The sequence below is a fragment of the Macaca fascicularis genome, chromosome 10 (assembly GCF_037993035.2).
Source record: "Macaca fascicularis isolate 582-1 chromosome 10, T2T-MFA8v1.1".
Lineage (NCBI taxonomy): Eukaryota > Metazoa > Chordata > Mammalia > Primates > Cercopithecidae > Macaca > Macaca fascicularis.
In genome coordinates, this window is record NC_088384.1 from 97,148,754 (window position 1) to 97,176,249 (window position 27,496).

Genomic DNA, 27,496 nt, shown 5'->3' on the forward strand with positions numbered 1-27,496 from the left:
TTCCATTTAACCAGGAGAGGAAAGGAAAGGGAGGAGAAGGACACAAATTGGCTAATCTTTATAACTACTGGCTTGTTACACTTGATTTCCAGGCCAGGCACACAACGCTGAGAAGTCCCTAAGAAGTACGTTTATTAGAAAATCGATTTAAAAAAAAAAAACTCATCTCTACTAAAAATACAAAAAATTAGCTGGGTGTGGTGGTGCATGCCTGTAGTCCTAGCTACTCAGGAGGCTGAAGCAGGAGAGTCACCTGAACCTGGGAGCGGAGGTTGCAGTGAGCGGAGATGGCGCCACTGCACTCCAGCCTGGGAGACAGAGAGAGGCATCGTCTCAAAAAAAAAAAAAAAAAAAACCATGTTAGGTTCTGTTTAAGTAGTATTTCTTATACCCTGGAATGAATGAATGCCTCTTAGTCTTTAGAATTTGATAAGGTTTAGCTAGGTATACCCAATACTTCTCCATTTTACTACATATTTTTAGGAAGGCACTAAGTATTGTGAACTCCTTGAGAGTTCTAAACATCTCAGAGCCTGTTTCAGTATTGATGGCATAGTCACAGATACTCCATTTCCTTTCTAGGGAAGTCTGCCTGCAATTACCACCTAACCCCAAGCCAGAAGTGTAACCACTTTTCTCTGGCTTTCATTGAGCTTTTGTTATCCTCTTTTAATATTTCATTCTGTAGTAGTCTGTATTTATGTGTTTTCCTTATTAAGAAGTGGCCAGCACTTTGGGAGGCCAAAGTGTGTGGATTGCTTTAGCCTGGGAGTTCTAAAGCAGCCTGGACAACATGGTGGGACCCTGTCTCTACAAAAAAATACAAAAATTAGCCAAGCACGGTGGTGTGCGCCTACAGTCCCAGCTACTTGGGAGGATGAGGAAGGAGAATCGGTTGAGCCCAGGAGGTCGAGGCTGCAGTGAACTGTGTTTGCCCCACTGTGCCCCATAACAAGACCCTGTCTCAAAAAAAAAAAAGTAAGAGCACCGTTTCATTCTGTATGGTCAATATAGATGCTTTCAACAAACGTTTCAGTTGTGAAGTGCAAACTCCTTTCTCCCCTAGCTTGCCAGCTGGTTGAAGATCAAGTGGGAAACTTTGAGAGCTTAACAGTAAGTTTTCATTGTTATTTTCTTTTTTTTTTCTTTTCTTTTTTTTTTTTTTGAGACAGTCGCTTTGTCGCCCAGGCTGGAGTGCAGTGGCGCGATCTCAGCTCACTGCAAGCTCAGCCTCCCGGGTTCATGTCATTTTCCTGCCTCAGCCTCCGAGTAGCTGGGACTACAGGCGCGCACCACCACGCCCGGCTAATTTTTTGTATTTTTAGTAGAGATGGGGTTTCACCATGTTAGCCAGGATGGTCTCGATCTCCTGACCTCGTGATCCGCCCGCCTCGGTCTCCCAAAGTGCTGGGATTACAGGCGTGAGCCACTGCGCCTGGCTCATTGTTGTTCTCAAGCTAATGTGCCTAAAAGTCACCTGGGGATGGTTGATGAAAATACGTATTCCTACTCGTACACCTTGTAGTGGAGGGTACTGAAAATCTGCATTTTTAATATATCTTCAACAATCCCAAATGATTCTGACTAATGCAGGTGACCCATGACCTCCTTTGGAGAAGTTGATCTGTCTATCTGAACTTTACTATCTTATTTGGCTAAGGATGTGTATTTGCTTCATTCAATTACAGTACTCCATTGGTTAAGGTATAATGCTTATAGGATGATGATGATGTTTATTATTAGTTGGAGACAGAGTCTCGCGTTGTCGCCCAGGCTGGGGTGCAGTGGCACAGTCTGGACTTGCTACAACCTCTGCCTTCTGGGTTCAAGTGATTCTCCTGCCTCATCCTCCTGAGTACCTGGGATTACAGGCACACACCACCACACCCGGCTAATTTTTGTATTTTTAGTGGAGACGGAGTTTTGCCATGTTGGCCAGGCTGGTCCCAGACTTCTGGCCTCAAGTGATCCGACCGCCTCGGCCTCTCAAAGTGCTTGGATTACAGGAGTGAGCCACCGCACCCAGCCAAGCTTACAGGATATTTTTAAAGGACCCGAACAGTGTTTTTTAATATATGTTTATAAAAGCTTGATACTTCGCTCTAAGTTAAATAGTTTCTACCTTTCAGTGAGCACTTACCAAATAGCAGATATAGTTAACTGCCTTTGCAGCTGTTTTACTGTGTGTCAGAATCCTAATCCTTTCTACTACTTCAGTATTTAACAAACCATTTAATTCTGATGTTACTTTTTCGGATTGGGTGACAAGCAGAGCACAAAGAGCAGGGTTTGTTTCATACTAATACTAGGATAGTTAAATCAGGACTTTAGAAAGTAAGTGGGGTACAGCATAGTTTAGTGGAATACTGAAAATCCAATCTGAGGAGCTCACTACCTTTAGATTAAATTAGTTGGGGACTTCAGCTCCTGATGGTACTGATTGAAATGGAAGCATTTGAATAGAGCAGTATAGTTGACCCTTGAACAACACGAGGGTTAGGGGCGCTGACTCCTGTGCAGTCAGAAATTCGAGTTATAACTTTTGACTCCTCAAAAACTTCATAGCCTACTGTTGACCAGAAGCCTTACTGATAACAGAAACAGTCAATTAACACATATTTTGTATAGTTTTATATACTATAATCTCACAATAAAGTAAGCTAGAGAAAAGGAAATATTAAGAAAATCATAAGGAAAATATGTTTACTCTTTATTAAGTGAAAGTGGATCATCATAAAAGCCTTCATCCTCATTGTCTTGTTGAGTAGGCTGAGGGGGAAGAGGAGAGTTTGGCTTTGCTGTCTCAGGGATAGCAGAGGAGAAAGAAAACCCTCATGTAAGTGGACTCAAGCATTTCAAACACGTATTGTTCAGGTGTCAGCTGTGGTTCTCAATGTGTGGTTTCCTGGTCAGCAGCACTGCATTGTTTGAAAACTTGTTGGACATGCAGATTCTTGGGCCTCACCCACACCTACTGACTCTTAAACTCTGGGAGTAGAGGCTTAGCCATTCAGGTTTTACTGAGTGTCTACCAGGTGATCAGACGTGGACTGAAGTTTCAGAACCAATAGAATAGAGCAAGATACTAGTTTTGTAGTAATTTAACCTCTTAAGCAGTATTCCTTCTTCTTTCACAAGGAATCATGGATGGGGTTATTACTTGTGCGTGCTTATAGTTGTGAAGTTGGAGTAATTCATAATCGGGGGAGGATCTTCTGGAGTATAAAAAAATTTAAGGAGCAGTTATATGATTAACACCAGAAAAGCTTCTTGTATTTCTGAAGAATATATACCACCTCAGTAGGAGAGGTGTGTTCAGTCTTACTCTTTCTACAGCTAGTCGCCCAGAGAATGGCCTGCGCATTTCAAGCCCCGTCAGTGAGAATTGTCTAGACAAAGAAGGTACCTTGGTTGAATTAGTAACAGGATACATGAAACAATGTATCAGCATACTTAAAATCTTTATGGCCAGACAAGGTGTGGACTTAAGTGTGTTTGGAGGCCCCTGACCGTTGGAAACAAATGCAGTTTAGGCTGAGCTGTGGATCCCCATGTAGGCCAGAGGTTTGTAGTCGCTCTCACTCTTCCCAGGCATCAAGGATTCCTTAATGGAAGCAAAGGAGGACAAGCCTACAGGAATGGGCCTGCCCTAATTGAGCTGGCCTGAGAAGATACATTTTCAGGTTAGACAAGTCCTTTTTCCCTTTTAAGTTCTGCCTCTTGGGAAAGGAGATGCATTTGTAGTGCAGGGATGTCCTTGTGAAAATGTGACTTGCTATAGAGCAGCATATGAAATACAGGTGCCCAGCCGGGTGCGGTGGCTCACACTTGTAATCCCAGCACTTTGGGAGGCCAAGACAGGCGGATCACCTGAGGTCAGGAGTTCAAGACCAGCCTGACCAACATGGAGAAACCCCATCTCTACTAAAAATACAAAATTAACCGGGTGTGGTGGTGCGTCCGTGTAATCCCAGCTACTCAGGAGGCTGAGGCAGGAGAATCGCTTGAACCCAGGAGGTGGAGGTTGCAGTGAGCCGAGATCATGCCTTTGCACTCCAGCAGGGCAACAAGAGCAAAACTCCATCTCAAAAAAAAAGAAGAAGAAAAAAAGAAACACAATTGCCCATCTTAAGGGTCTTGTACTAGTTAATTACTTTCGGAGATAAGTAAAAAAAAATTCCAGCGTTGTCTTCTATTAAGAGAACAAAGGTAGTTGGTAAAAATGGAATTTGTTTGCCCTGCTCCTGAAGCTTAAAATAATTGCTCTATCTCAGTTTTGTCTTACACTTCGGCAGACTAATAACTTCAGTTGAAATGTTTTCTGGGCAGGTGCTCATTGAGGGCCTGCTTCTCCAGAGGTTCTGTGCAGTAGCAGGCTACTTTGAGACAGCCAGCTTAGCCAGGCCTGGGAACCACACAGAATAGTACAGTGCCATGTAGGGAAAAGGTCCTTGACTGGGCTCCAACAGGTACAGTAGAGAGTGCTAGGAAGCAAAGTATTGTCCTGGATCATTTCATCCAATAGAACTTTTTGTCATGATGGAAATGTCCTATATTTGTGCTGTCCAGTATGGTAGCTGTTAGCCATATGAGGTTTTTTTTGTTTTGTTTTTGTTTGTGTGTGTGTGTGTGTGTGTGTGTGTGTGTATGTGTATGTGTACATGTGTGCATGAGAGACAAGAGTCTTGCTCTGTCACTCAGGCAGGAGTGCAGTGACGCGATTTCAGCTTACTGCAACTTCTGCCTCCCAGGCTCAAGTGATTCGACCCTCACCTCCCGATAGCTGGAATTACAGGCGTGGGCCACCACACTCAGCCAATTTTTTTGTGTTTAGCAGAGACGGAATTTTGCCATGTTGACCAAGTTTGTGTCAATTCCTGGCCTCTAGTGATCCACCTGCCTCAGCCTCCCAAAGTGCTGGGATTACAAGCGTGAGCCACTGCATCTGGCCCATATGAGGCTTTTGAGCCCCCTTGATATGTGGCAAATGAGACTGGATAACTTATTTTACTTAATTTAAATATAAACTAGCCACATGTGGCTAGTGGCTACCATATTGGACAGCACAGCTGTAGATAAAATTTAGATAAGACCCAAGAGATTGTGGTTTAGATTCTACTTGGAATATGAGTGATTGGGGCTCTTGGAATTTAAAAATCCAAAGACACATGTGAATTTGATGTGTTATTAGTTTGAATAATAGCCTTCCTTCAGTATGTCTACATTGTTTTATCCTGACTGACATGCTAAGAGGGCTTACATGCTAAGAGGGTAAGTAATGTTGTGTTTACCAAAGCAGTTGGAAGCTCAGGCAGTTTTATTTGTCCGTTTTATTTGACCCCTTAGAGCTAAACAGGTGAAAATTTCAGGTCCTTTGGATGAAGTAAGTTCTCATTTTGTCTCAGCAACCCTATGAGGTAGGTTATGTCTATTGTGATGAACTTACGTTTATATACACCTTTATGGATTTAAAATGGTTGGTTTTATCCCACAACTTCATTTGAAATTGTAATTTTCTAGCATGTTGCCTATAACAAGGTAATTTATTTCTATTTGTTAAATTGTTACCAGTAATAAGTCAATAGCCTACTATAAGCAGTAGAGAAGCAAAGATTGTAGACTACCAAATAGCACCCAAGAGGCTAACTCATGCAAGGTGTTGCTTATAGTAAAAGCAGATCAGAACTCAGCCTCTGTATTCTATCTGGGATTATCTTCTCACTTGCATGTTCATGATCAGTGTAGGCTGCATCTTATAAGTAATCTGGCTCACAGTTAGCTAGACATATATTATTAGTCTGATGGAACAAAATGGGATTGTAGCTTTGACCACTATGATGACCACTGTCATATAAAGTCTTAGATACCAACTTGATAAATTGCTTAAAGACTGGGAATAGATCCAGATTCCTCCAGGTTTAGCTTCCAGTTGTGATCAGTTGTGGGGGGATGCAAGGAGAAAATGAATAGGAATGAAATAAATAGCTGATATTTGAACATTTTTATTTATTTAATTTTTTTTTTTTTTGAGACGGAGTCTCGCTCTGTCACCCAGGCTGAAGTGCAGTGGCGCAATCTCTGCTCACTGCAAGCTCCGCCTCCCGGGTTCACCCCATTCTCCTGCCTCAGCCTCCAAGTAGCTGGGACTACAGGCGCCCGCCACCATGCCCGGCTAATTTTTTGTATTTTTAGTAGAGATGGGGTTTCAACGAGTTAGCCAGGATGGTCTCTATCTCCTGACCTTGTAATCCGCCCGCCTCGGCCTCCCAAAGTGCTGGGATTACAGACGTGAGCCACTGCGCCCAGCCTGAACATTTTTAATGCCCTAGGCAGTACCTTAAGAATTCTAAGCTTTCATTTATCAATCCTGAGGTAGTTACCATTACTATTTCCAGTAATGTTAACTGGGCCAGTTTACTTTTGAAGACATTAAAGCTTACGGTTTAAGTAAAGTAACTAGCTCAAGGCTTTATAGTTACAACTAAACCACAGAGCAGGGGGGCTAATCTAGGCCTACCTCATGCCAAAGCCTGAGTTCCTAATTGTGACACAAAACAAGGTAAAGGAGGGCCTGGGGTAACTTAGTTGCCTCCTGAGAATTCTGGGCTGTGGTGGAATTACCCATTAGACTGGGGGCTCTCATCTCTTCACTTATGATGTGTCCTTAACAGACTAAATGCAGGCTTTGCTGCGCTTTAATGTAATTCTTTCCCTATTAAAGGAAGCTTGCTTGCCTTTGCAGCAAAGCCCCCTGGATAGTTTATTTTTTAGCAGTTCAGCTTGTGCTTGGACCCAGTTATTCCAGAAATCAGTAAAATCTATTTGAGTATTCAAGAAAAAGGATCTTTTTGTTAAATAAGGATTAACTAGAAACCTTATTTTATAAGGATCCCTGAAGTCTGCTTATTTACTAAGGAATTTCATCAGAGGTGGTTAGCATTTTGTGAACAAGTATGATGTTGTTCCCACTTCAAGGGGGATAAATAACAAATTTAACCAGCTTGTTGCTTAAGAAGCAGAATTAGCAGTGGGCCAGTCATTGGCCTCGCTTCAGAGTTATCATGTGACTTACTTAGTTTTGCAGAGTGGTAGATTTTAACCACTTTCAAGTCAAGTTGGTTGGCCATTCATGGACTGTGTGCAGGGCGAGAAGAGAGATGAGAACAACTTAGCAGAAAGCTGAGGTGTGTTAGACAGGAGTAGGTAAATCAGGGAGGATATTCTTCATTTAGACCCTGAGCTTGAGTAAGACACCTTTCTACAGGAGACATTGCAGATACTTTCTAGTTAATACTAACTCAGTGTTCTGCAGACTACACCTGCTTTTGTGTGGCCCACGAACTAAGAATGGTTTTTGTATTTTTAAATTTAGGCATGTGCCACATAACAAGATTTCTGTCAACAATAGACCACTTATATAATGATGGTCCCATAAGATAGAAGATGATATATTTACTGCCTCTTTTCTATGTTGTAGATACGTTCAGATACACAAATACTTAACACTGTGTTACAGTTTCCTACAGTACTGTAACGTGCTGTACAGATTTGTAGCCTAGGAGCAACAGGCTATACCATACAGCCTAAGTGGTAGTAGGCTATACCATCTAGGTTTGTGTAAGCACACTATGATGACAAAATTGCCTAATGACACATTTCTCAAAATGTAGTTGGAGGAAAAAAATTGAAAGGAGGAGAGTATTACTTCACGACACAGGAAAATCACGTGAAATACAAATTCCAGTGTCCATAAATAAAGTTTACTAGAATGTGGCCATGCTTATTCATTTACATGTGATCTGTGGCTGTTTTTGTGCTACTGTGGCAGAATTGAATACTTGCAGTGGAACTTGAATGGGCTACGAGGTCTAAACTATTTAGTACCTGGCCCTTCACAGAAAAAGTTTGCTGACCTGATTGAGTGTGCTTGTGTGTATCACAGGAAGCTCGCCAGGACTCTTGGTACATAACCTCTAGCTCCCAAAGGCATCTGAGCCCCACTGGCAGGACTCAGTTACCTGTCTCTCTCTAAGCATGACTGCACTCACTAGTGTCAAGACAACAAAGAGAACTTCTATTTTAAAGAGCTTGACTAACCCCCTCCTTATTATCTAAGTTAGAGTAGCTGTGCCATCCCTTAAGTAGCTTTTCCTCCTTCCTCTCAAATAGGGGTTGGAAGAATAGCAGGTGAAAACAACCTCTTTCTTCCTCAGTTGTAGAGACTCAATAGTCTAGGCTGTAAATTAAAAAAAAAAAAAAAAAAAAAATTCCCCAGAGGCTGACTCAGCACATGCCTGCCTTTTAAAGGAACAGAGAGACCTAATTGAAATAGAAACTGAAAATAAAATCAGTAGCACATCAATTTTTGTAGGTGGCTCATATTTGGTATTAATGTTGCTCAGAAGATTCAGGAATAAGAAATAACAATGCAGGGTTTCTTCAAAATATGGTTCTGGACAGTGGATTGTAGTTACCTGGAGAGCTTGTGTTAAAATATCTGAGGATGAGTCCAAGTACCAGGGCTCATACACAGGAATATTTGAGAACCACTGCCCTCAAGCATTTAAAATTTTCCTTTTACCTAAACCCACATGGGCCAAGACAATTTTAAAAATTCATAGAATTCTTGTGACCAGACATGTAAGGGGTCAATAGAGGTCATTTTACAGATCAGAAAACAGACCCAAAGCTGAGAAATAAGTTATCTAAAACCCCACCAGGACATTGCATTAAAGGAGTTGCTCTAAGCATGTCTTCTTGCTATTAGAAAGTGAAATTGACTTGTAAATCTGTCATTTAGTTTTCGGCATAATAATAAAACAATGAACAGTCGGTTCTGGCTCTGATTGCACCCAGAATCTCCAGATCAGAAGACCTTCTTGTAGATCAAGTAACATACTTCTCTGAAAGACAGTTTGGCCGTCCTATCATTGAAGTCTGAATTATCTTTTTTGATTTTTAAATATAATTAATTGGTCCCGGAAATGAGAACCAGAGGAAGACAAGAAGATGAACTTGAGTTTAAGGAGCATAATGGAAGGAGTGGGATGGGAGGGAAGGTTGTAAAATAAGACAGGAAGGGGTTGTGGAGAGACAGATTAAGGTAATTGTGGTGTTGTAAAGCCATAAAAGAAATTTAAATGCAGAAGTGGACTGGAAGAGAAAACATTCTCTGACCATTTAACCCTTTTTTGTGTGTGTCAGTTTGAGGCCTAAAGTAGACCAATAGGCTCCTTCTTGTGTGTCTTTTCCATGGCAAAGCCTTTAAGGATAATAGCTGACCACTAATCTCACACAGCTGCTGATGTTTAAGAACCTAATTCTTGAAGTGTTTTTAAGTCAGTTTGTGGCATTTCTTCTGAACACATGGGCACTTTGGAAATTGTAGTGACAGGTTTTAGAAATTTGAAGTTGTGTTGCAGAGTTGATAACAAAATTGGGTCTTTGAGCAACTCAGTCTTTTAATACAATGCACTTCTAAGTTTCCGATGGTATTTCCCCAAGTTTTGAATATTGAAGAGAAAGACCACACTTTGCAAAATAATTGACAACTTTCATTTAATTCAGTTTGACCCTATCTTGAACTTGGTCTTCGTAACTTCTTTTGAGGGTCTTTTCCAACTATAACACTAGAGGCTGATTCTGGAACTTTATGGAGGCAAGTCCAGTGAAACTTGGGCAGTTAGGGGGACCCTTTTCCCCCTCCCTTTTCAAAGTTAGTCAACAGCTACTACTGTTGGGATGGGGTCAGGTGGGTATTATGCTTATTATGAAACTTGATGAGGGCAGGGACTCGGTTTTGTGGCTGAGTTGTATTTCAACACTAAACTGGCACTCAGTAAATACTTGAACAAATGAATATTGTGAACCCCAACTTCCTTAAGGACAGAAGAACTATTTATACTTCTGTCTGCCATCTTCTCAGCTGGAGATTTTTTGTTTGTTTGTTTCGTTAGCTTTCAATACCAGGTCCCTAACGGGGGAACCCCATAGTTGCAAGATGAACAAGTCCATGACAAAAATTCTTGTTTATATGCAGTACACATTTAGAGAGAATAAATGATCATTTGGACTTTAAAAATTGGAAATGTTACTAGTCTCTTCTCTCATTCTTTAGGTTTTTTTTTGTTGCTGTTGTTTTGTGTTGAGGCGGAGTTTCACTCTTGTTGCTTAGGCTGGAGTGCAATGGTGCGATCTTGGCTCACTGCAACCTCCGCCTCCGGGTTCAAGTGATTCTCCTGCCTCAGCCTCCCAAGTAGCTGGGATTACAGGTGTACATCACCATGCCCAGCTAATTTTTGTATTTTTAGTAGAGATGGGGTTTCACCATGTTGGTCAGTCTGGTCTTGAACTCCTGACCCCAGGTGATCCACCTGCCTCGGTCTCCCAAAGTGCTGGGGTTACACGCATGAGCCATTGCTCAAAACCCCCATTCTTCAGTTTTTTAAGGGTTTCTTTAGAACTGAATCCTCCCAGCAGTTTTCTTTCCTTTTAAATTCCAGAGCTCTTTGGGCCTTTAGCCAGAAACAGTCTCTGTCCTGCTTACTTTGAAAGGCTATTAACTATGCCCTGGAATTTTGGAAATGTTCTCCTTGAGAATTGCTGTAAAGTAGTGATAAGGACTCTTCTGTAGGCTACATATTGAAACCAGCCACCATTAAGATGGATCACAGACAGGGTGTCCTGGATTGAAACTGGACCGACATTGGTATAGTCTGAATTTGAGGAGTAAAGAAATGTGCCCTTCCCTCTCCCCTAACCGTTGGGGGATACTTGTTTTTACTCCTTAACCATTCCCCTTTTAATGATGACAAGTTTTCAGGCTTTTTCACTGCCTTTAGTTTTGCATTAAGTTCCTGGGAGATTGACACACCCTTGATATTTACCACACTCCCGGATGCTAGTCTTTTATCACTCAAGACCAGCTTGTTATCTATCCTAGACAGAAGCAGTCTTCTTTTAAAAGTATTAGAACATACTAGGTATAGAGTGTTAAAGAGAATGTTGATTTTGTTAAAACTCCTGCTTTTGGGGATGTGATATGGGTTTGAAAGTCAAGAAGTAGAAGATGTAAGGGTTTATCCCAGTATATAAGTTTTAATGATGAGGTGATATTTTCTTTAAATAATTTATTCACCCATTATGTTCACTCAAATGGTTCTAGTGTTCACTTTCCTTGTGCGCTAGCTGTATATATGTATGTCAGAGAAGAGCAGAGATTATCTTTGACAGAAGTTGTATTGTGAGTGTCTTTTTGCAGAAGATATTGATTGTGTAACTGTGCCCCACCTCCATCCCCCACACACTTGATTTGATGATTATCTTTGAAGGAGGAGCCCATCATATTATACAGCTGCCCTGAGTCTCGAATCTATCATCAAAAGACGGTGTAAAGGGGACTGGCTCAAAACATGGCAAAGAGTCTCCTTTATATCAGAAAGCTTTCTGCCTTTGCTTATAAGGCAGCAGAGGACTCTTCTTTCCTGCCCTGATCTGATTACCCTAAAAGCTTTAAGATCATGGAATAGTTGATAAAACAATCAGTATTCTGTGCTGATGACTTATCCTTTTCTCCCTTAAGAAGAGGTAAATGTTTTTGCTTGGATTGAGTTTAGAGACTCCAGGTAGAATAAGATAGGCAACACTGTTAGCCACCTACTGACCACAGCTAAACAGGCAAATGTGCTTCTGCATGGGGAATGCTATGGCGTTAACAGTGCCTTCCTTAAAACCTGTAAGTTCTTTAGGCTTCCGGGTACAGGGTTGTTAGAGTAGACCAAAGTTTACTTCCTTTTTCATGTGTGCTTTTCTTTCCTGGATCTTAGTATAGGAAAGAAAATCAGACAGCATATCTGTCTGCTGTCTGACCCAGTTACTGGCCGGGTGGGCATTGTGAATGGGTATGGTTGCTGCCTCAAATGCACATATACAACCTGAGCTAAGTTGTATCAAATGATTGAGTAGGCTGACTTCAGTTCTATGTAAATTAAGGAGAAGGTTTAGGAATGGTTGTACTGCCTTGACAGTTGTTAACATGTTTATAATTTCTTGGAGATTAGCCAGGAATTCTGTTACAACTATACACAAATATTGATTGACTTTCAAAATAAAATTCTTTAAAATCACTGAAATTTTCTGAGCCTAAGTTTCTTCATCTGTAAGATAAGCAAATTTACTAAGGTCATGGGTATGTAGTACCTGAGGAACAGAGATTTGAAGCTCTTTACCACTGATTTATGCTACTGTGTCATAGATCTAGTAATTAAGTGACTTTTACCCAAGGTCATATACTGAGTGATAGAACAAGGATTTTGAATAAGATATTTTTCACTGTTGAACTAGTCTGCTTTCTCCAGCAGAGGCTGCTCTGCAATGCCTCTATCACATTAGGGTTTGTTCATGGTCTTTTGTGCTCATCATGTTTGAACATGTTTAACAAAGTATTTTACAGACTTGGTTATTTCTTCCCCTCATGGAATTTGTGTATTTGTCTGGTTTCCCTATGGAGAATGAACTTTTTATCTTATATATGCCTGATGTGACATTGATTTGGCCACTTGGGGTTGACCTTCTACTTGGTTTCCATATCTGCAGCTTCATTGTCATTTTGGGTTTATGCCAGCTTTCAGAAATTTTTTAACAGTTGGATCAAATTTTGTTGGATTCATTTGATACTGAGTTTCTTATTCCTGTATATTTTGTTTCCTTTCTATCTAAGCAGAGAACTAGGACTCTAGAGTTACAAAAAGTAGGAGTATATCTATAACTTTTTTAAAAGAAAAAAGGACCAGGTACTGTGGCTGACGCCTGTAATCCCAGCACTTTGGGAGGCCAAGGCGGGTGGATCACTTGAGGTCAGAAGTTCGAGACCAGCCTGGTAAACATGGTGAAACTCCATCTCTACAAAAATACAAAAATTAGCTCGACATGGTGATACGCACCCATAATCCCAGCTACTTGGGAGTCTGAGACAGGAGAATCGCTTGAACCTGGGAGGCGGAGGTTGCAGTGAGCTGAGATTGCACCACTGCACTCCAGCCTGGACAACAGAGTGAGGCTCTGTCTAAACAAACAACAACAGCAACAACAAAATTCTGCTTTGGACACATAACTTTAGGGAGATAAACATAACTCTGGGATTTTATTTTTTAATATGCTCCCGAAAACAGTCAACTCTCCCATTTCCTAGCTGGGAGAAGTATGTCTCTTAATTTTGCTCATTCAGGAGAGGATGAATTTTTCAGCAATGATAGTAATAGCTGGCTGTCGCGGCTCATTTCTTGCTGCAGTGTAGCACATCCGCCAAGAATGCCCTTTCACCTTCCTTTGTCTTGCTAACTCCCTCTTAGCTTTCAGTAAGATTTGGCTCAAACTGCATCCTCCAGAAAGCCTATGTTAACTCCTAACTGCCACTCTTGGATCCAGGGTCTTTATTTCATCTTGTTCTCTGGTGGAACCAGGCTGTTTTATCTGATTATATTACTCTTCACTTTGAAACAAGGAGGCAGTTAACCTAGATTCAGTATTTTTACTCTTACGACTTTTTTCCCCCAAAATGCCCATAAATTAAGTAATCTTACTGCCTTACTGCGCTTACTGAAAAATAGCAGCAGGGCAGAAAAATAGAAAATCTTGCTATCATGTAAGAGATGTGGAAGTAATGGTACCCACATGCTTCATTTGGAAAATGTCTATTACCTTTATAAAAAGTTTGTATAGTTTCTAAATACAGGAGCATCATGATGCAATAGAAACTGTTACTTTAATGTTAATTGACATTCGAAATTTTGGGTTTCAAATGTTTCCTAAAACATTTTTTCTGAACCCTTTTGGTATTCCCTTGATCTACCATTCTACATTCTGCCTCCTTTGTTTCCCTGTCATTTATTAAAAGTACTGCCTCTTAACTTTGTCATCATGCACTTATTTCTGTAGATACACCTTGGAGTGTTTTTTTCAGGCTAAATTGTTAGGCATGGGATTGCTGGGTTTAAAGAGGGAGAGTGTGTGAGTTTGTTTGATTTTGCCAAATTCTTCCTTCATGGGGGTTATACCAACTAGATGCACCTTATTCATCAGAGATGTTAAAATGAGGCAACAATATCTTAGATTTGAGGAAATCGTTACCACCAGAGTTGTGAAAGTTAGGTGATATATGTAATACTGCCTTGCACAGAATATACATTTAGTAAAGGATACTGATATGGTTTGGCTGTGTCCCCACCCAAATCTCATGTTGAATTGTAGCTCCCGTAATCTTCATGTGTTGTGGGAGGGACCCGGTGGGAGGTAATTGAGTCACCCGGACGGTTACCTCCATGCTGTTCTTGTGATAGTGAGTTCTCATGAGGTCTGATGGTTTTATAAGGGGCTTCCCCACCCTCCGCCCACCCCACTTTGCTCCACACTTCTCCTTGCTGCCACCATTTGAAGAAGGACAGGTTTGCTTTCCCTTCCACCATGATTGTAAGTTTCCTGAGGCCTTCCCAGCCCTGCGGAACTGTAAGTCAATTAAACCTCTTTATAAATTAACCAGTCTTGGGTATGTCTTTATTAGCAGCGCGAGAATGGACTAATACACATACCTAGATACGTATTATTATCTTTTGTGAACTGGTACTATTACTCTATCATAAGAGTGGAAAGAAACTTTAGTTGAGATAGTGTTTGTAAGCACCCTAGCATGGTGCTAGCACCCATATTAATGCCTTTTTCTCTTGTGTGCCTTGGGCAGCCAGCTACTTAAGATTATATCTTAATTACCTTAATGGATTGTAAACTGCTTGAGGGCCGAGTCCTTGTCTGGTGAGTCTTTAGCAGGATGCTTTGGACTTGAATATATTTGGTTTTAAATTGAATTAGCCTTCAGAATATATTTCTGAAATGGTAGCAAAAGGATTTTTTTTTCTTTTTTTTTACATATTAACCCTCAACTCCTGGGTAATGGTACCCAACACCTATTCCTACCATGGGAAAAGACAGAGACACTTTCCTTTTGTTAATTGGAAGCTTCTTTACTTAAAAACTTTTTAAACCCCAGGGAATATGTTAGGTAACAATAGCAAAAGATGTTGATTCCTGTCCTATCTGTTTAACTTATCTGTTCTTAGGGAGTAACTCCAGTTAAATTGCAGTGGAAGGAGTTAGTTGCCTTAAGTCTTCTGTTTTCTCTAGACTGCTTTATTTCAGGGGGCTTCCATGTCTTCATCTAGAATTTTCACTAGGAATTAAAATATTTGTTATTAGAAAGCATTAGTTGGCCTGAATTCACAGTGAATTAGGTTTTCTGATGATTTCATATGCACTGGTTTTTATCTTTCATATCTTATCTGTCAGTTAAGTTCAACACATTTCTTTTTGCACTTAACAGGTGCTTGAAGTGGCAGGGTCCTTCCTCTAAAACATTTTAAATAACACTAGTAGATGAATTCCAGTTAAGGGGAAAAGGTATGTGCTGAAAGTAATTCTTCAAGGCCACAGTATGTTCTCTCCAAACACATATTTTTCACCACAAGGGATGTAGATCTCTGTGTGCCCTTATTGGCATTACTTTTTCAATTATTGGCATCTCTTCTGAACAACATCTTTAGTCAGATGTCCCACTGTTACCTTAGATACAATATGGCTCAGATTGGTCCATCATTTCTCCAGTCTTTTCTTTTTCACCATCTTTATTATGCACAAGTTTCTTGTTTTTGCCAAGGCCTCTTGTTCCCCCAGTCACCTGGACATAAAGACTTTCTCTGACTCTTTATTATACTGCATTTATTACACATAGTAGTGAGTTCCTGGAACTGGGGTCTACTTCCATTTTCCCAAATGTGCTTTTACATTTTTTCCTTCCCTCTCAGTTCCTTTGCTATCATTTTTTTTGTAGATTGCTTCAGAAACCTCTAGCTAGTTATTTTGCTTTTACTTTTATCTCTTACTGTTCTTTAACACAAACCCTCTCTTGGAACTAGGCCAGTCTTCTTGCCATACCCTCATATAGTAACACAAAAATGAAGGGTTGGAAAGGAAGAAGCTTAAAGATAATGTTTAACTTTTCCTTATGAAATGTTTCAAGCATACATATAGAGAAATATAATGAACTCCCATTTATCTGTCACTCAGCTTCAATAATTATCAACCTTTTGCTAGTCGAATTTTGTCTATCCCCATATCTCTTGGTCACATCCCCCCACCCCACCCCAGAGAGTATTATAAGCAAATTCCAGGCATCATTTACATGGAAGTACTTCAGTATTTATCATTAGAGAGTCTCTAATCTGTCAATTTACCTACTGCAGATTATCTCTACAGTTTTGCTGTCAGTTGGTTATTTAGTTTGTTTAAATGCTTTTGGCATTCAGAAGGCATCCCATTCTTTTAGTGGTTAGTTCTTTTGTACTGACCTCAGTTTGCCTCCCTATCATTTCTCAGCAGTGATAAAAATTTATATTTACTCAGAAATTACAAATTTACAGAGTAAATTTATATAATTCAATATAATATTTGAAGAAGTTGTCATGTAATATACTTTTTTTTGACACGCCTTTCACAGCACACATAGCACATGTAATAACTTTTATTTGTATGTTAGAGAGAGGGTCTTGCTCTGTAGCCCAAGTGGAGTGCAGTGGTGTAATCATATAGCTCCATCCTTTAACTCCTGTGCCCAAGCAGTCTTCCCACCTCACCCTTGGAGCAGCCAGTGTTACGGGTGCACCAAGATGCCCAACTAATTTTTATAAAAGTTTTTGTAGAGACGAGGTCTTGCTATGTTGCTCAGGCTGGTCTCAAACTCCTGACCTCAAGTAAGCCTCCCACCTTGGCCTCCCAAAGTGTTGAGATTGCAAACATGAGCCACCGTGGTCAGCCATTCCTTTAAGATAGGAATACTTGGGGTTCAGAGCTGTGACGTAGGTCTTATTTGTGTCAGTGAGATTAATGAGCCACAGCCCCGAGTTTCTCACAAGACATTTTTGATTTGCATTTTTAGACAGCAGTTGCTTTAAAAAACTTGGGGACTTGGCTTAAAATCAATTTTGAAATTTTGTGCATTAAAAAAAAGAATGTAGCTGGGCGCGGTGGCTCACGCCTGTGATCCCAGCACCGGACTTTGGGAGGCTGAAGCGGATGGATTGCCTGAGCTCAGGAGTTCGAGACCAACCTGGGCAACACAGTGAAACCCCATCTCTACTAAAATACAAATAATTAGCGGGGTGTGGCGGCGTGCACCTGTAGTCTCAGCTACTTGGGGGGGCTGAGGCAGGAGAATTGCTTGAACCCAGGAGACTGAGGTTGCAGTGAACTGAGATCGCACCACTGGACTCTGGCCTGGGTGACAGAGTGAGACTCTGTCTCCAAAAAAAATGTTATTGGCAGACTGTTATCTGAAACCTGCCTGGAATTAATTTCAATTTATCATTTTCTTAATTTCTTTTTTAAGTTTAGAGCTTTTTAGTGATTTAAGCAAATTTTCCTATGTACACTAGTATTCGTCAAAATAAATGTTTAAAGCTTCATCCATTTTTTACTATAGAAGTAATTTATTGTGGGGAAAAACTAGAAAACAAGATGAAGTATGTGCACAAAAACTCAAGTTACTCATAAATTGACTACCCTAAGATTACTGCTTTTAATATTTTGATGTCTATATTCCAGTCTTCTTCATATATATTTATGCATTTGTTGAATTATACACAGAGTAGTTGTTGTTGTTGTTTTTTTTAATGTGATGTCCTTGCCATACCCTAGGGCTGTATTAGCAGATCTTGATGTTCTGAGGCTTGTTTATTGAATCTGGGCTGCAAACAAAATTAAATGACACGTGCTTTATTCCAGATTGTAGTGCTATTACATGTATTGTCATTATTATGATTTTAGCCATAAGTGTTTGGTTTGAGGCAGAAGTAATGGGATATTGCTGTCAAGTAAACAGGGGCCACTAACCTTGTGTGAATCAAGTTAGCATTTTAAAATTATAGACTTGAGGTTTTTAGAAGAAGCTGAAGGGTTCTGTATGCTGCATGAAGATTGAGTTCAAATCCTGCTTCTGACACCATATGATTTTGTTGTTCCCATCTGTAGGATGGGAATTTCTTACAGTTAGTACTACAGTCATGCAGATTTCTTTTCCCCAGGGCCTGGCACAAAATAGATGCTCAGCAGATTATGACACATGTGGCTTCTTTTGCTGTGAGCCACTCAAGGGATGAAGACACATTGCCTATACATTATTAATTGATTGCTATAAAGCATGTTGCCTCAAAATACAATAGCTTAAAACAGCAGACACTTATTTTCTCATGTAGTTCCTGTGAATCAGGAATCCAGAAGTGGTTTATCTGGGTGGCTTTGGCTTACCATCTGTAGATTGAAGTCAGTATGTCAGCCAGGGCTGCAGTCATTTGAAAACTTAATTTGGGCTAGAAGGTCCACTTCCAAGATGGCTCATTCACATGGCTAATTGGCAGGAAGCTTCAGTTTCTTACTACATGGGCCTTTCCAGAGAGCTTCTGAGTGAGTACATGACAGTGTGTCAGTGGCCTCCCCAAGAGCAAGGAGAGAGCAGGAAGGAAGATCTAATAATGCCTTTTATGGCCAAGAGTCAGAAGTTGCCCCCTCACATTTCCACTTCATCCTATTTGTTAGGAGTGAGTCACAGTGTCCAGCCCACACTCAGGGGAGGGGAATTAGGCTATACCTCTTGAAAAGCGGAGTACCAAACTGTCTTTGGTACTCAAGATAGTGTGTGTTTGTGTAAGGTTAGAATAGAGGGTCTGGAAATAGACCTATAATTATATGACAGCTCAAAAAGTCCAAGACAATTTAATGGGGAAAGGGCCATCTTTTAAAAAATGATGCTAGACTATTCACGGTAACAACGACATGGAATCAACCTAAATGTTCATTAATAATGGTAGACCGGATAAAAAAAGAATGTGGCACATGTACACCGCAGAATACTCTGCAGCCATAAGAAGAACGAGATTGTGTCCTTTGCAGGAACATGGATGGAACTAGAGGCCATTACCCTTAGCAAACGTAACAGAGGAACAGAAAACCAAATATTGCATGTTCTCACTTATAAGTGGGAGGTAAATTGTGAGAAGACATGGACACACATAGGGGAACAGCAGATACAGGGGCCTTTTGGAGGGTGGAGGGAGAGAGGAGGGAGAGAATCAGGAAACATAATTTGTGGGTACTAGGCTTAATTCCTGGGTGATGAAATCATCTGTACAACAAACCCCCATGACACAAGTTTATCTGTATAACAAACCTGCACATGTACCCCTGAACTTAAAAGTTAAAAAAAAAAAAACAGTGTTAGGACAACTTGACATCTTTATTGATTTAGGAAAAAATGAACACTGGCCCTTACCTCTGTAAAACTGCTAGAAAATAAAGAAAGAGAGAGAGAGAGAGAGAAAGAGAGAGAGAGAGAGAAAGTGGTGGTATGCCCTTGAGAGAGAGAGAGAGAGAGAGAGAGAGAGAAAGTAAGTGGTGGTATGCCCTTGTAATCCCAGCCATTCCAAAGGCTGTGGCAGGAGGATTGCTTGAGTCCAAGAGTTTGAGAGGAGCCTGTGTAACATTCTGATATAAGAAAATGAGACTCTTTCCCTGCCTTTCACCCCAAAAGAGAGGGAGAAAATCTGTGTGGCCCTTGAGTAGGCAAAGATATCTTGGGGTACAAAACATACAGACCCTAAAAGGGAAAATTGATGAAGTGGACTTGATTAAAATATAAAACTTTTGTTCTTTGAAAGATACCATTAAGAAATAAAGACAAGAAAATCATGGGGAGAAAATATTCACAGTTCATATAGCTAGCAAGAAATTGATAATCCAGAATGTATAAAGAGCTCTTACAACTCGGTAATAAGAAGACCAAGAAAGGTTTGAGCAGATACTTCACCAAAGAAGGTATATGAGTGGCCAATAAGCACATGAAAAGGTGCTTGTCATTAAACATCATATAATCATCAGAAATATGTGAATTGAAACCACAGTGAGATACCACTCCACACCTGCTAGAATGGCTAAAATTAAAGACTGATGTCAGATATTGGTGAAAATTTGTAGTAATTGGAACACTAATGAATTTTTGATGGAGAAATACAATGGTACAATTTGGCAATTTCCTATAAAGTTAAACATACTTTTTTTTATATTACCCAGTAACTTTTCTCCTAAGTATGTACCCAAGAGAAATGAAAACATGTCTACAAAAATACTTGTATATGAATGTTTGTAGCAGATAAATAATAACCAATGCCTGGAAACAACTAAATTGTCCAGCAGGTGAATGGGTAGGTTACAGTATATCTGTACAATGTAACACCACTCAGCAATAAAATGGAACCAACAACTGATATATCCAACAACATGGATGAATGTCACAAATGTTATGCTGAGAGAAAGAAATCAGACACTAAAAGAATAAATCCTATATGATGTTACTTACATGAAATCTAGAAATCTAGACAAATCTGATCTATAGCATGATCAGATCAGTGCTTCCTTTGGGCAAGGGGTGGAAGATGGGAAATAACTGGGTAGGAGCACAAGGAAAACTTTCTGAGGTGATGGACTTGTTCTAAATCTTTATTGTAGTGGGGATTGCACCTGTGGGTGTCTTTGAAATGTTTATTATTACAGTTGTTTCTTAATATTTGTAGGGGATTGGTTCCAGAACCACCCCACCCCCTACCCCTAGTATATCAAAATTTGCAGATGTTCAAGTTTTTTGTATATAAAATGGCACAGTATTTACATATAACTTACACAATCCTATATGCTTTAACTCATCACCATATTACTTAGATTACCTAATACAGTGTAACTATATAAATAGTTGTTATATTGTGGGGGGATTTGTATTTTTTGGTTGTGATTGTTATTACTCTTTTTATTTTTCCCTGAATATTTTCAGTCTGCAAATGGTTGAATCTACGGTGCTCAACCTGTGCATATGGAGGGCTGACTGTATTTTATTGTTTCGAAATTGTACCTTATTAACATTTATTTAAAAACATATCTCTTGAAGTTTCGATTTTTCAGAAGTTGTAACATCTGATCTTTAGAATCAGTGTTCAATATCTATCCCTTTGTTATCATTTATAGGTCAGGCTTAATAGTATTATGTCTAGGGAGAAAAACGCCAAACTGTGGCTTCTTTTCACAGAATAATTGGCTCTCATTTCCTCATCCTCCCCATATTAGTAACATGTCTTGATTGTAGAAGTAGGCTAATGGGACGCTTTGTCTAGGCTTCTTTGTGAAAGCTTTTTTTTTCGGTGGCATGTGCTATTACACCTACCATGCCATTTGAATCCTGTCATTGTACTTCTTGACCATCTTGTCAGGGTAGGCATACAGAAGATAGTTCATGACTCCTGTTAACTGACTCATCTCTTATGGTTGCAGATTCTCATAAACACAAAGATAAACACAAAGATCGAGAACACCGGCACAAAGAACACAAGAAGGACAAGGAAAAGGACCGGGAAAAGTCCAAGCATAGCAACAGGTAAGGGTGGAATCAAGCAAGTCCCTCATCATTCAGCAGTAGGTTGGCCATTGCTTGGCTTACCTAGAATAGGTCTTAACTTGAGCTACCGGTAAAGATAGCAAAGTAAGTAGAAACTGCATTTGATCCTAGAGTTGCTAAGAGGATGGCCCTGATTTCAAGGCCTTAAATGGGATGCCATTGTTCAGATCAAGATGTAGAAAGCAAGTATGTTTGATTTTCTTTTAATATATACCTTGTTAAAAATACAGTTGTTCACTAAGATAGGTAAGGATTCGTTGTGACACATGATGGCATTTAATCAAGTCTGTAGCAAGCTTGCCTTGATAAAAGGTAACTGGATTGGAGACCTGATTTTTTTCTTCTTCTTTCTATATTTTAAAGAGTTTACATTAAAAATTCTTAACTTGGGCTTCCATGGTCTGTTAGCCCCTGAAATTATATGCAAATGGTTGAGTATTTGAGATTTCTTGGAGAGGCTATTCCTAGCTTTCATCGTGTTATCAGAGGAGTTTGGCTCCCACAAAAGCCTACAATCACCAATATGAATGAAACTCAATAGTGCTGTCTTCTGGGATGCAAGCCTCAAGGAGATTGTTCTCTTGTTCATTTTGCTCCCATTTTTTTTGGTGTAGGAGGCAAGTGGTTAAATCTAGTTATTGAAAATGAGGACTTGCACTTCCATTCTGATTTGAAGACAGTTGTTGGTGAGAAAGCCGTATGGTATTCCCATTCCCATAGTGGCCTGAGCTTGGTTAGGGAATGTAAAGATCTGTTACACATTAGAACAAGTGTCTTCATCCTAGAGTTCCTTAGAACTTCTTTATTAACTTGTGTTATTGTCTGTAGACAAGTTAAAGTGAGAATTGCTTTCCAAGTCTGTTCTTTTTTGCGAATTATTAAAATAACCAGATTTAATTTTCTCGATTGGGGACATTTCTTTGGGAATCATGTGTCATGCCTGTGGCCTTTTTTCCCTGTCCCTCACTCATTTCTTATCACTTGATCATCTAGTTTCCATTTTCATTATTCTGGTAAATTTAATCTCAGTAGTTGAATCTACTCTGCATCTTTTCTAGTTTACAGTTGTCTAGCTCATGTTAATATCTACCATACAGCAAAGAATATTGCCAAGGATAAAGAAGTTCATTGCATAATGATAAAAAAGGGACCCATTAGGAGAACATGACAGTTATAAATGTTTATCCACTAACATCACAGCCTCAAAATACATGAAGCAAATCTGATAGAGCTGCAAAGAGAAACAAACATTCATAATTACGGTTTTACCACCTCTTTCTCAATAATTTTTAGTCCAAATAGAAAACAATTAAGGATATAGAAGACTTGAACAATATCAACCAACTTGATCTAATCGACATTTATAGGTTTTTCCCATCCAACAATATTAGAATATTCTCTTTTCTTTCTTTTCTTTTCTTTTTCTTTTCTGTCTACTTTTCAGATTTTAATTTTTTTCAGGGTTTATTTTAGATTCAGTGGGTACATACAGGCAACTTTGTTACCTGGGTATATTGCTGTGATGCTGAGGTTTGGGTACAAATGATTCTGTCACCCAGGTACTGAGCATAGAACCCAACAGTTAGTTTTTCAACCCTTAACCGCCCTCCCTGCTCTAGTAGTCCCCAGTGTCTATTATTGCCATCTTTATGTCCATGAGCACCTGATGTTTAGCTCCTGCTTGTAAGTGAGACCATGTGGTATTTTGTATTCTGTTCTTGCCTTAATTTGCTCAGGATAACAGCCTCCAGTTGCATTCATGTTGCTACAAAGGACATGATTCAGTTCTTTTTTTGTGACCATATAGCATCCCGTGGTATATACGTACAACATTTTCTTTGTCCAATCCATCATTGCTGGGCACCTAGGTTGATTCCATGTCTTTGCTATTGAGAATAGTGCTGCAGTGAACATGTGAGTGCATGTGTCTTTTTAGTAAAATGATTTGTTTTCTTTTGGATACATACCGAGTAATGGGATTGCTGGATCGGAAGGTAGTTGTGTTTTTAAGTTCTTTGGGAAATCTCCAAACTGCTTTCCCTAGTGGCTGGACTAATTTACATTCTCATCAACAGTGTATAAGTGTTCCCTTTTTCCTGCAGCCTGCCAGCATCTGCTGTTTTTTGATATTTAATAGCCATTATGGCTGGTGTGAGATACCTCATTGTGGTTTTGATTTGCATTTCTCTGATGATTAGTGACATGGAGCATTTTTTCATAAATTTGTTGGCCATTTGTATGTCATCTTTTGAGAAATGTCTATTCATGTCTTTTGCCTGTTTTTTTAATAGGGTTACTTGTTTTTTGCTTGTTGAATCATTTAGGTTCCTTATAGATTTAATTAGATCCCATTTGTCAATTTTTGCTTTTGCTGCAATTGCTTTTGGCATCTTTGCTGTGAAATCTTTGCTCATTCCTATGTCCAGAATGGTATTGCCTAGGTTGTCATCTAGGGTTTTTATAGTTTTAGGTTTTATATTTAAGTATTTAATCCATCTTGAATTTATTTTTGTATGTGATGTAAGGAAGGGGTGCAGTTTCAGTTTTCTGCATATGGCTAGCTAGTAGTTATCCCAGCATCATTTGTTGAATAGGAAGTCTTTTCCCCATTGCTTATTTTGGTTGACTTTCTTGAAGATTAGATTGCTATCAGTGTGTGGTTTTATTTCTGGGTTCTCTGTTCTGTTCCATCTGATCTATGTGTCTGTTTTTGTACCATTACCATGGTGTTAGTGTTTTTGTACCATTACCATGCTGTTAGAATACATTTTTTTTAAGTGCACATGAAATGTGCCAAAGTAGATCATACTTTGTACCCCACCCTCCTTAAACCATCTTCCCTTGGCTTTAATGCCTCCATGCCTCTCCATCTTTCTGGCCACCCTTTTCACCTCTTTCTAATGCACAGTCATTCCTTAACAGTTTTTGGCTGTCTTTCTCTGCTACCTGTTTTGCTCTTTATCCTTATTTCGCATTCCATATTCAGTCTTGTGAACTTATTTTCAGTTCCTTAAACATAACATGTTTTCTGATGCCACTAAGCCTTAAAACATGCTGTTGATGGTTCTTTAATAACCCTGTTGCCCTTTTGCTGTCATTCTTTTAGTTGCAGCTCAGACTTGACTTGTTCCAGGTATCCTTTCTACCCATCTTCTCATATTAAATGCCACTTTTGTGTGCTCTCTGGTGCCTTGAATATATTCCTATCATAATAATAATTATGATATTTAATTGTCTCTTTACTTTTCTGTATGGACTCCTGTACTCTAAAGTCCCTGAAAGCAGAATTGGGATCTTTTTTTGATTTTTGGAGGGGGGTGTTTTTGTTTGTTTGTTTGTTTGTTTGTTTTTGAGATGGAGTCTTTCTCTGTTGCCCAGGCTGGAGTGCAGTAGTGCCATCTCAGCTCACTGCTATCTCCAGCTCCCAGGTTCAAGTGATTCTCCTACCCCAGCCTCCCAAGTAGCTGGGATTAAGGTGCATGCTACCACATCCAGCTAACTTTTTTGTATTTTTAGTAGCGAAGCTAACTGTTTTGTATTTTTAGTAGCGACGGGGTTTCACCATGTTAGCCAGGCTGGTCTCAAAACTCCTGACCTCAAGTGATCCGCCCACCTTGGCCTCCCAAAGTGCTAAGATTACAGGTGTGAGCCACCACACCCAGCCTTTTGTATTCATTTTGCATCCTTCAGGCTTAGTATGATACCTGGCAGATAGGTGGCACTTATTAGTCTATATTTATTGAATTAATGAGTGGATGATCTATGGGTACATTAGTTTCCATCTTCTCTCTTTCTTCTCACATATTCTTAATCTTCTATAGGATAGTTATGAAGTCACTTTGGCTTATCTCATTTTTCACACAATTGTGTGTGGTAAAGTAAACATAACAAAATTTACCATTTTAAAGTAGCATTTAGTATATTGACAGTAGTACACAAGTATCACCACTGTTCATATCCAGAACTTTTCATCATCCCAGACAATCTCTGAATTCACTAAATAATAACTTTTCATTCTGTTCCCCTATCTCATTATCTTTCTACTTTGTCTTTTTTTCTCTTTCCCTTCTACTTTTTATCTTTATGAATTTGCCTATTCTGAGTACCTCATATAAGCAGAATAATACAATATTTATCTTTTTTTCATCTGTTTTGTATTCCCTTAATATGTTTTCAAGGTTTATCCATATTGTAGCATATCAGAAATTCATTCTTTTTTATGACTGAATAGTATTCCATTGTATGCCTGTTACCACATTTTTAAAAATCTACCTGTTGATGGACACTTGGGTGTCCCTTTGGCTACAAATACCCTTTGGCCTCAAATACGTATTTGAGTTCTGCTTTCATTCTCGGGGGTATATACCTAGGAGTAGAATTGCTAGATCATGTCCAGCAGTGGCTGCCTGCTATGTTTATACTGTGCTAATTGATGTGAAGTGTGAAAAAAAAATTAGATAACCTTTGACCATGAACAGTATCATCTGAGGATGTGAGAGACCTGCTTACAGATCAGATGAAGAATGTTGATTTTTATTTTACTAGACTGTAAGAAGAAATTCCAAAAGACTTTAAGAAGAAAGAGGTTAATGTTTAAAACATAAGCTTTTGAAAAGTTATCTTCTCTAACACATTCTACTTTGTTTTGGGAGGAAAGATACAGTAAAAGTGACATAAAGGGCTTTGAGACATGTAAGTTTGGCCTTGTCCTGTTTTACAAAAATCTTAAAAAAAAAAAAAAGGATGTGATTTTTGTAGAAGAAATCCTCATCCTTGTGCATCCATTTAGGTCTCATGTGATCTTGACTAGGTTACCTAACCTTCTTCAACTCAGTTTCTTCATCTTCATCTTGATACATGCTTCACAGGGGAACCATGGGAGTCAATAAATACAGAAGCTCTTCAGTTGTGAACTGCTCTACAGATGTGCAGAGATGACACTTTGACATCTATTTAAAAGCATACTTTTCCAAGATCATATTGTAGGCAAATTCAATAATTTGTTATATGTACTTTTGTGCCCTTTTTTTTTTTTTTTTGAGACAGAGTCTCGCTCTGTTGCCCAGGCTGGAGTGCAGTGACATGATCTCGGCTCAATGCAACCTCCACCTCCTGGGTTCACACCATTCTCCTGCCTCAGCCTCCCAAGTAGCTGGGACTACAGGTGCCCACCACCACGCCTCCCTAATTTTTTATATTTTTAGTAGAGATGGGATTTCACCATTTAGCCAGGATGGTCTGGATCTCCTAACCTCATGATCTGCCTGCCTCAGCCTCGCAAAGTGCTGGGATTACAGGCGTGAGCCACTGCGTCCAGCCACTTTTGTGCCTTTTAATATTTTCTTCATTCCTATAAAAATGCTAGCCTTTTTGCCAAGAGCTATTGGAAAAACCTGGCCCGAGTTTCTGTTTACATATGACATGACTAAATCTAGCCCTTGGTCTCTTTATTAACATGAGTAAATTTTAAAGTTTAATCAGATGATCTGTTGTAAGCAGACTTTTAAGTACTTCCCTGTTTTGATGTCTACTGGCACAGTACCTCTTTGCAGCAAAGCAAGGATATTGGTTATATTTCAGTAAAATTATTTTATTTAATTTTTTAATTTTTTTTGAGACGGAGTCTCGCTGTGTTGCCCAGGCTGGAGTGCAGTGGTGTGATCTCGGCTCACTGCAATCTCCACCTCCTGGGTTCAAGCAATTCTCCTGCCTCAGCCTCACGAGTAGCTGGGATTACAGGTGCCTACCACCACACTGAGCTAATTTTTGTATTTTTACTAGAGGTGGGGTTTCACCATATTGGTCAGGCTGGTCTCGAACTCCTGACCTTATGATCCTCCTGCCTTGGCCTCCCAAAGTGCTGGGATGACAGGCTTGAGCCAGCGCACCCAGCCTCCAGTAAAATTTTATATACACTGTGATCCTTTTAAAGTATCTCTGATATTTTTAATAGTTTAG

The 27,496-nt window shown here is 39.6% G+C and overlaps 1 protein-coding gene across 1 annotated transcript in view; it reads left to right on the forward strand.

Annotated features, from left to right (window-relative positions):
* TOP1 (DNA topoisomerase I) overlaps positions 1 to 27,496 on the forward strand; it is a 95,217-nt gene that overhangs the window by 11,274 nt on the left and 56,447 nt on the right. The window contains exon 3 of the mRNA XM_005569002.4: positions 21,415 to 21,517. Coding sequence (XP_005569059.1) covers positions 21,415 to 21,517 — 103 coding nt within the window. The remainder of the gene's footprint in view (positions 1 to 21,414; positions 21,518 to 27,496) is intronic.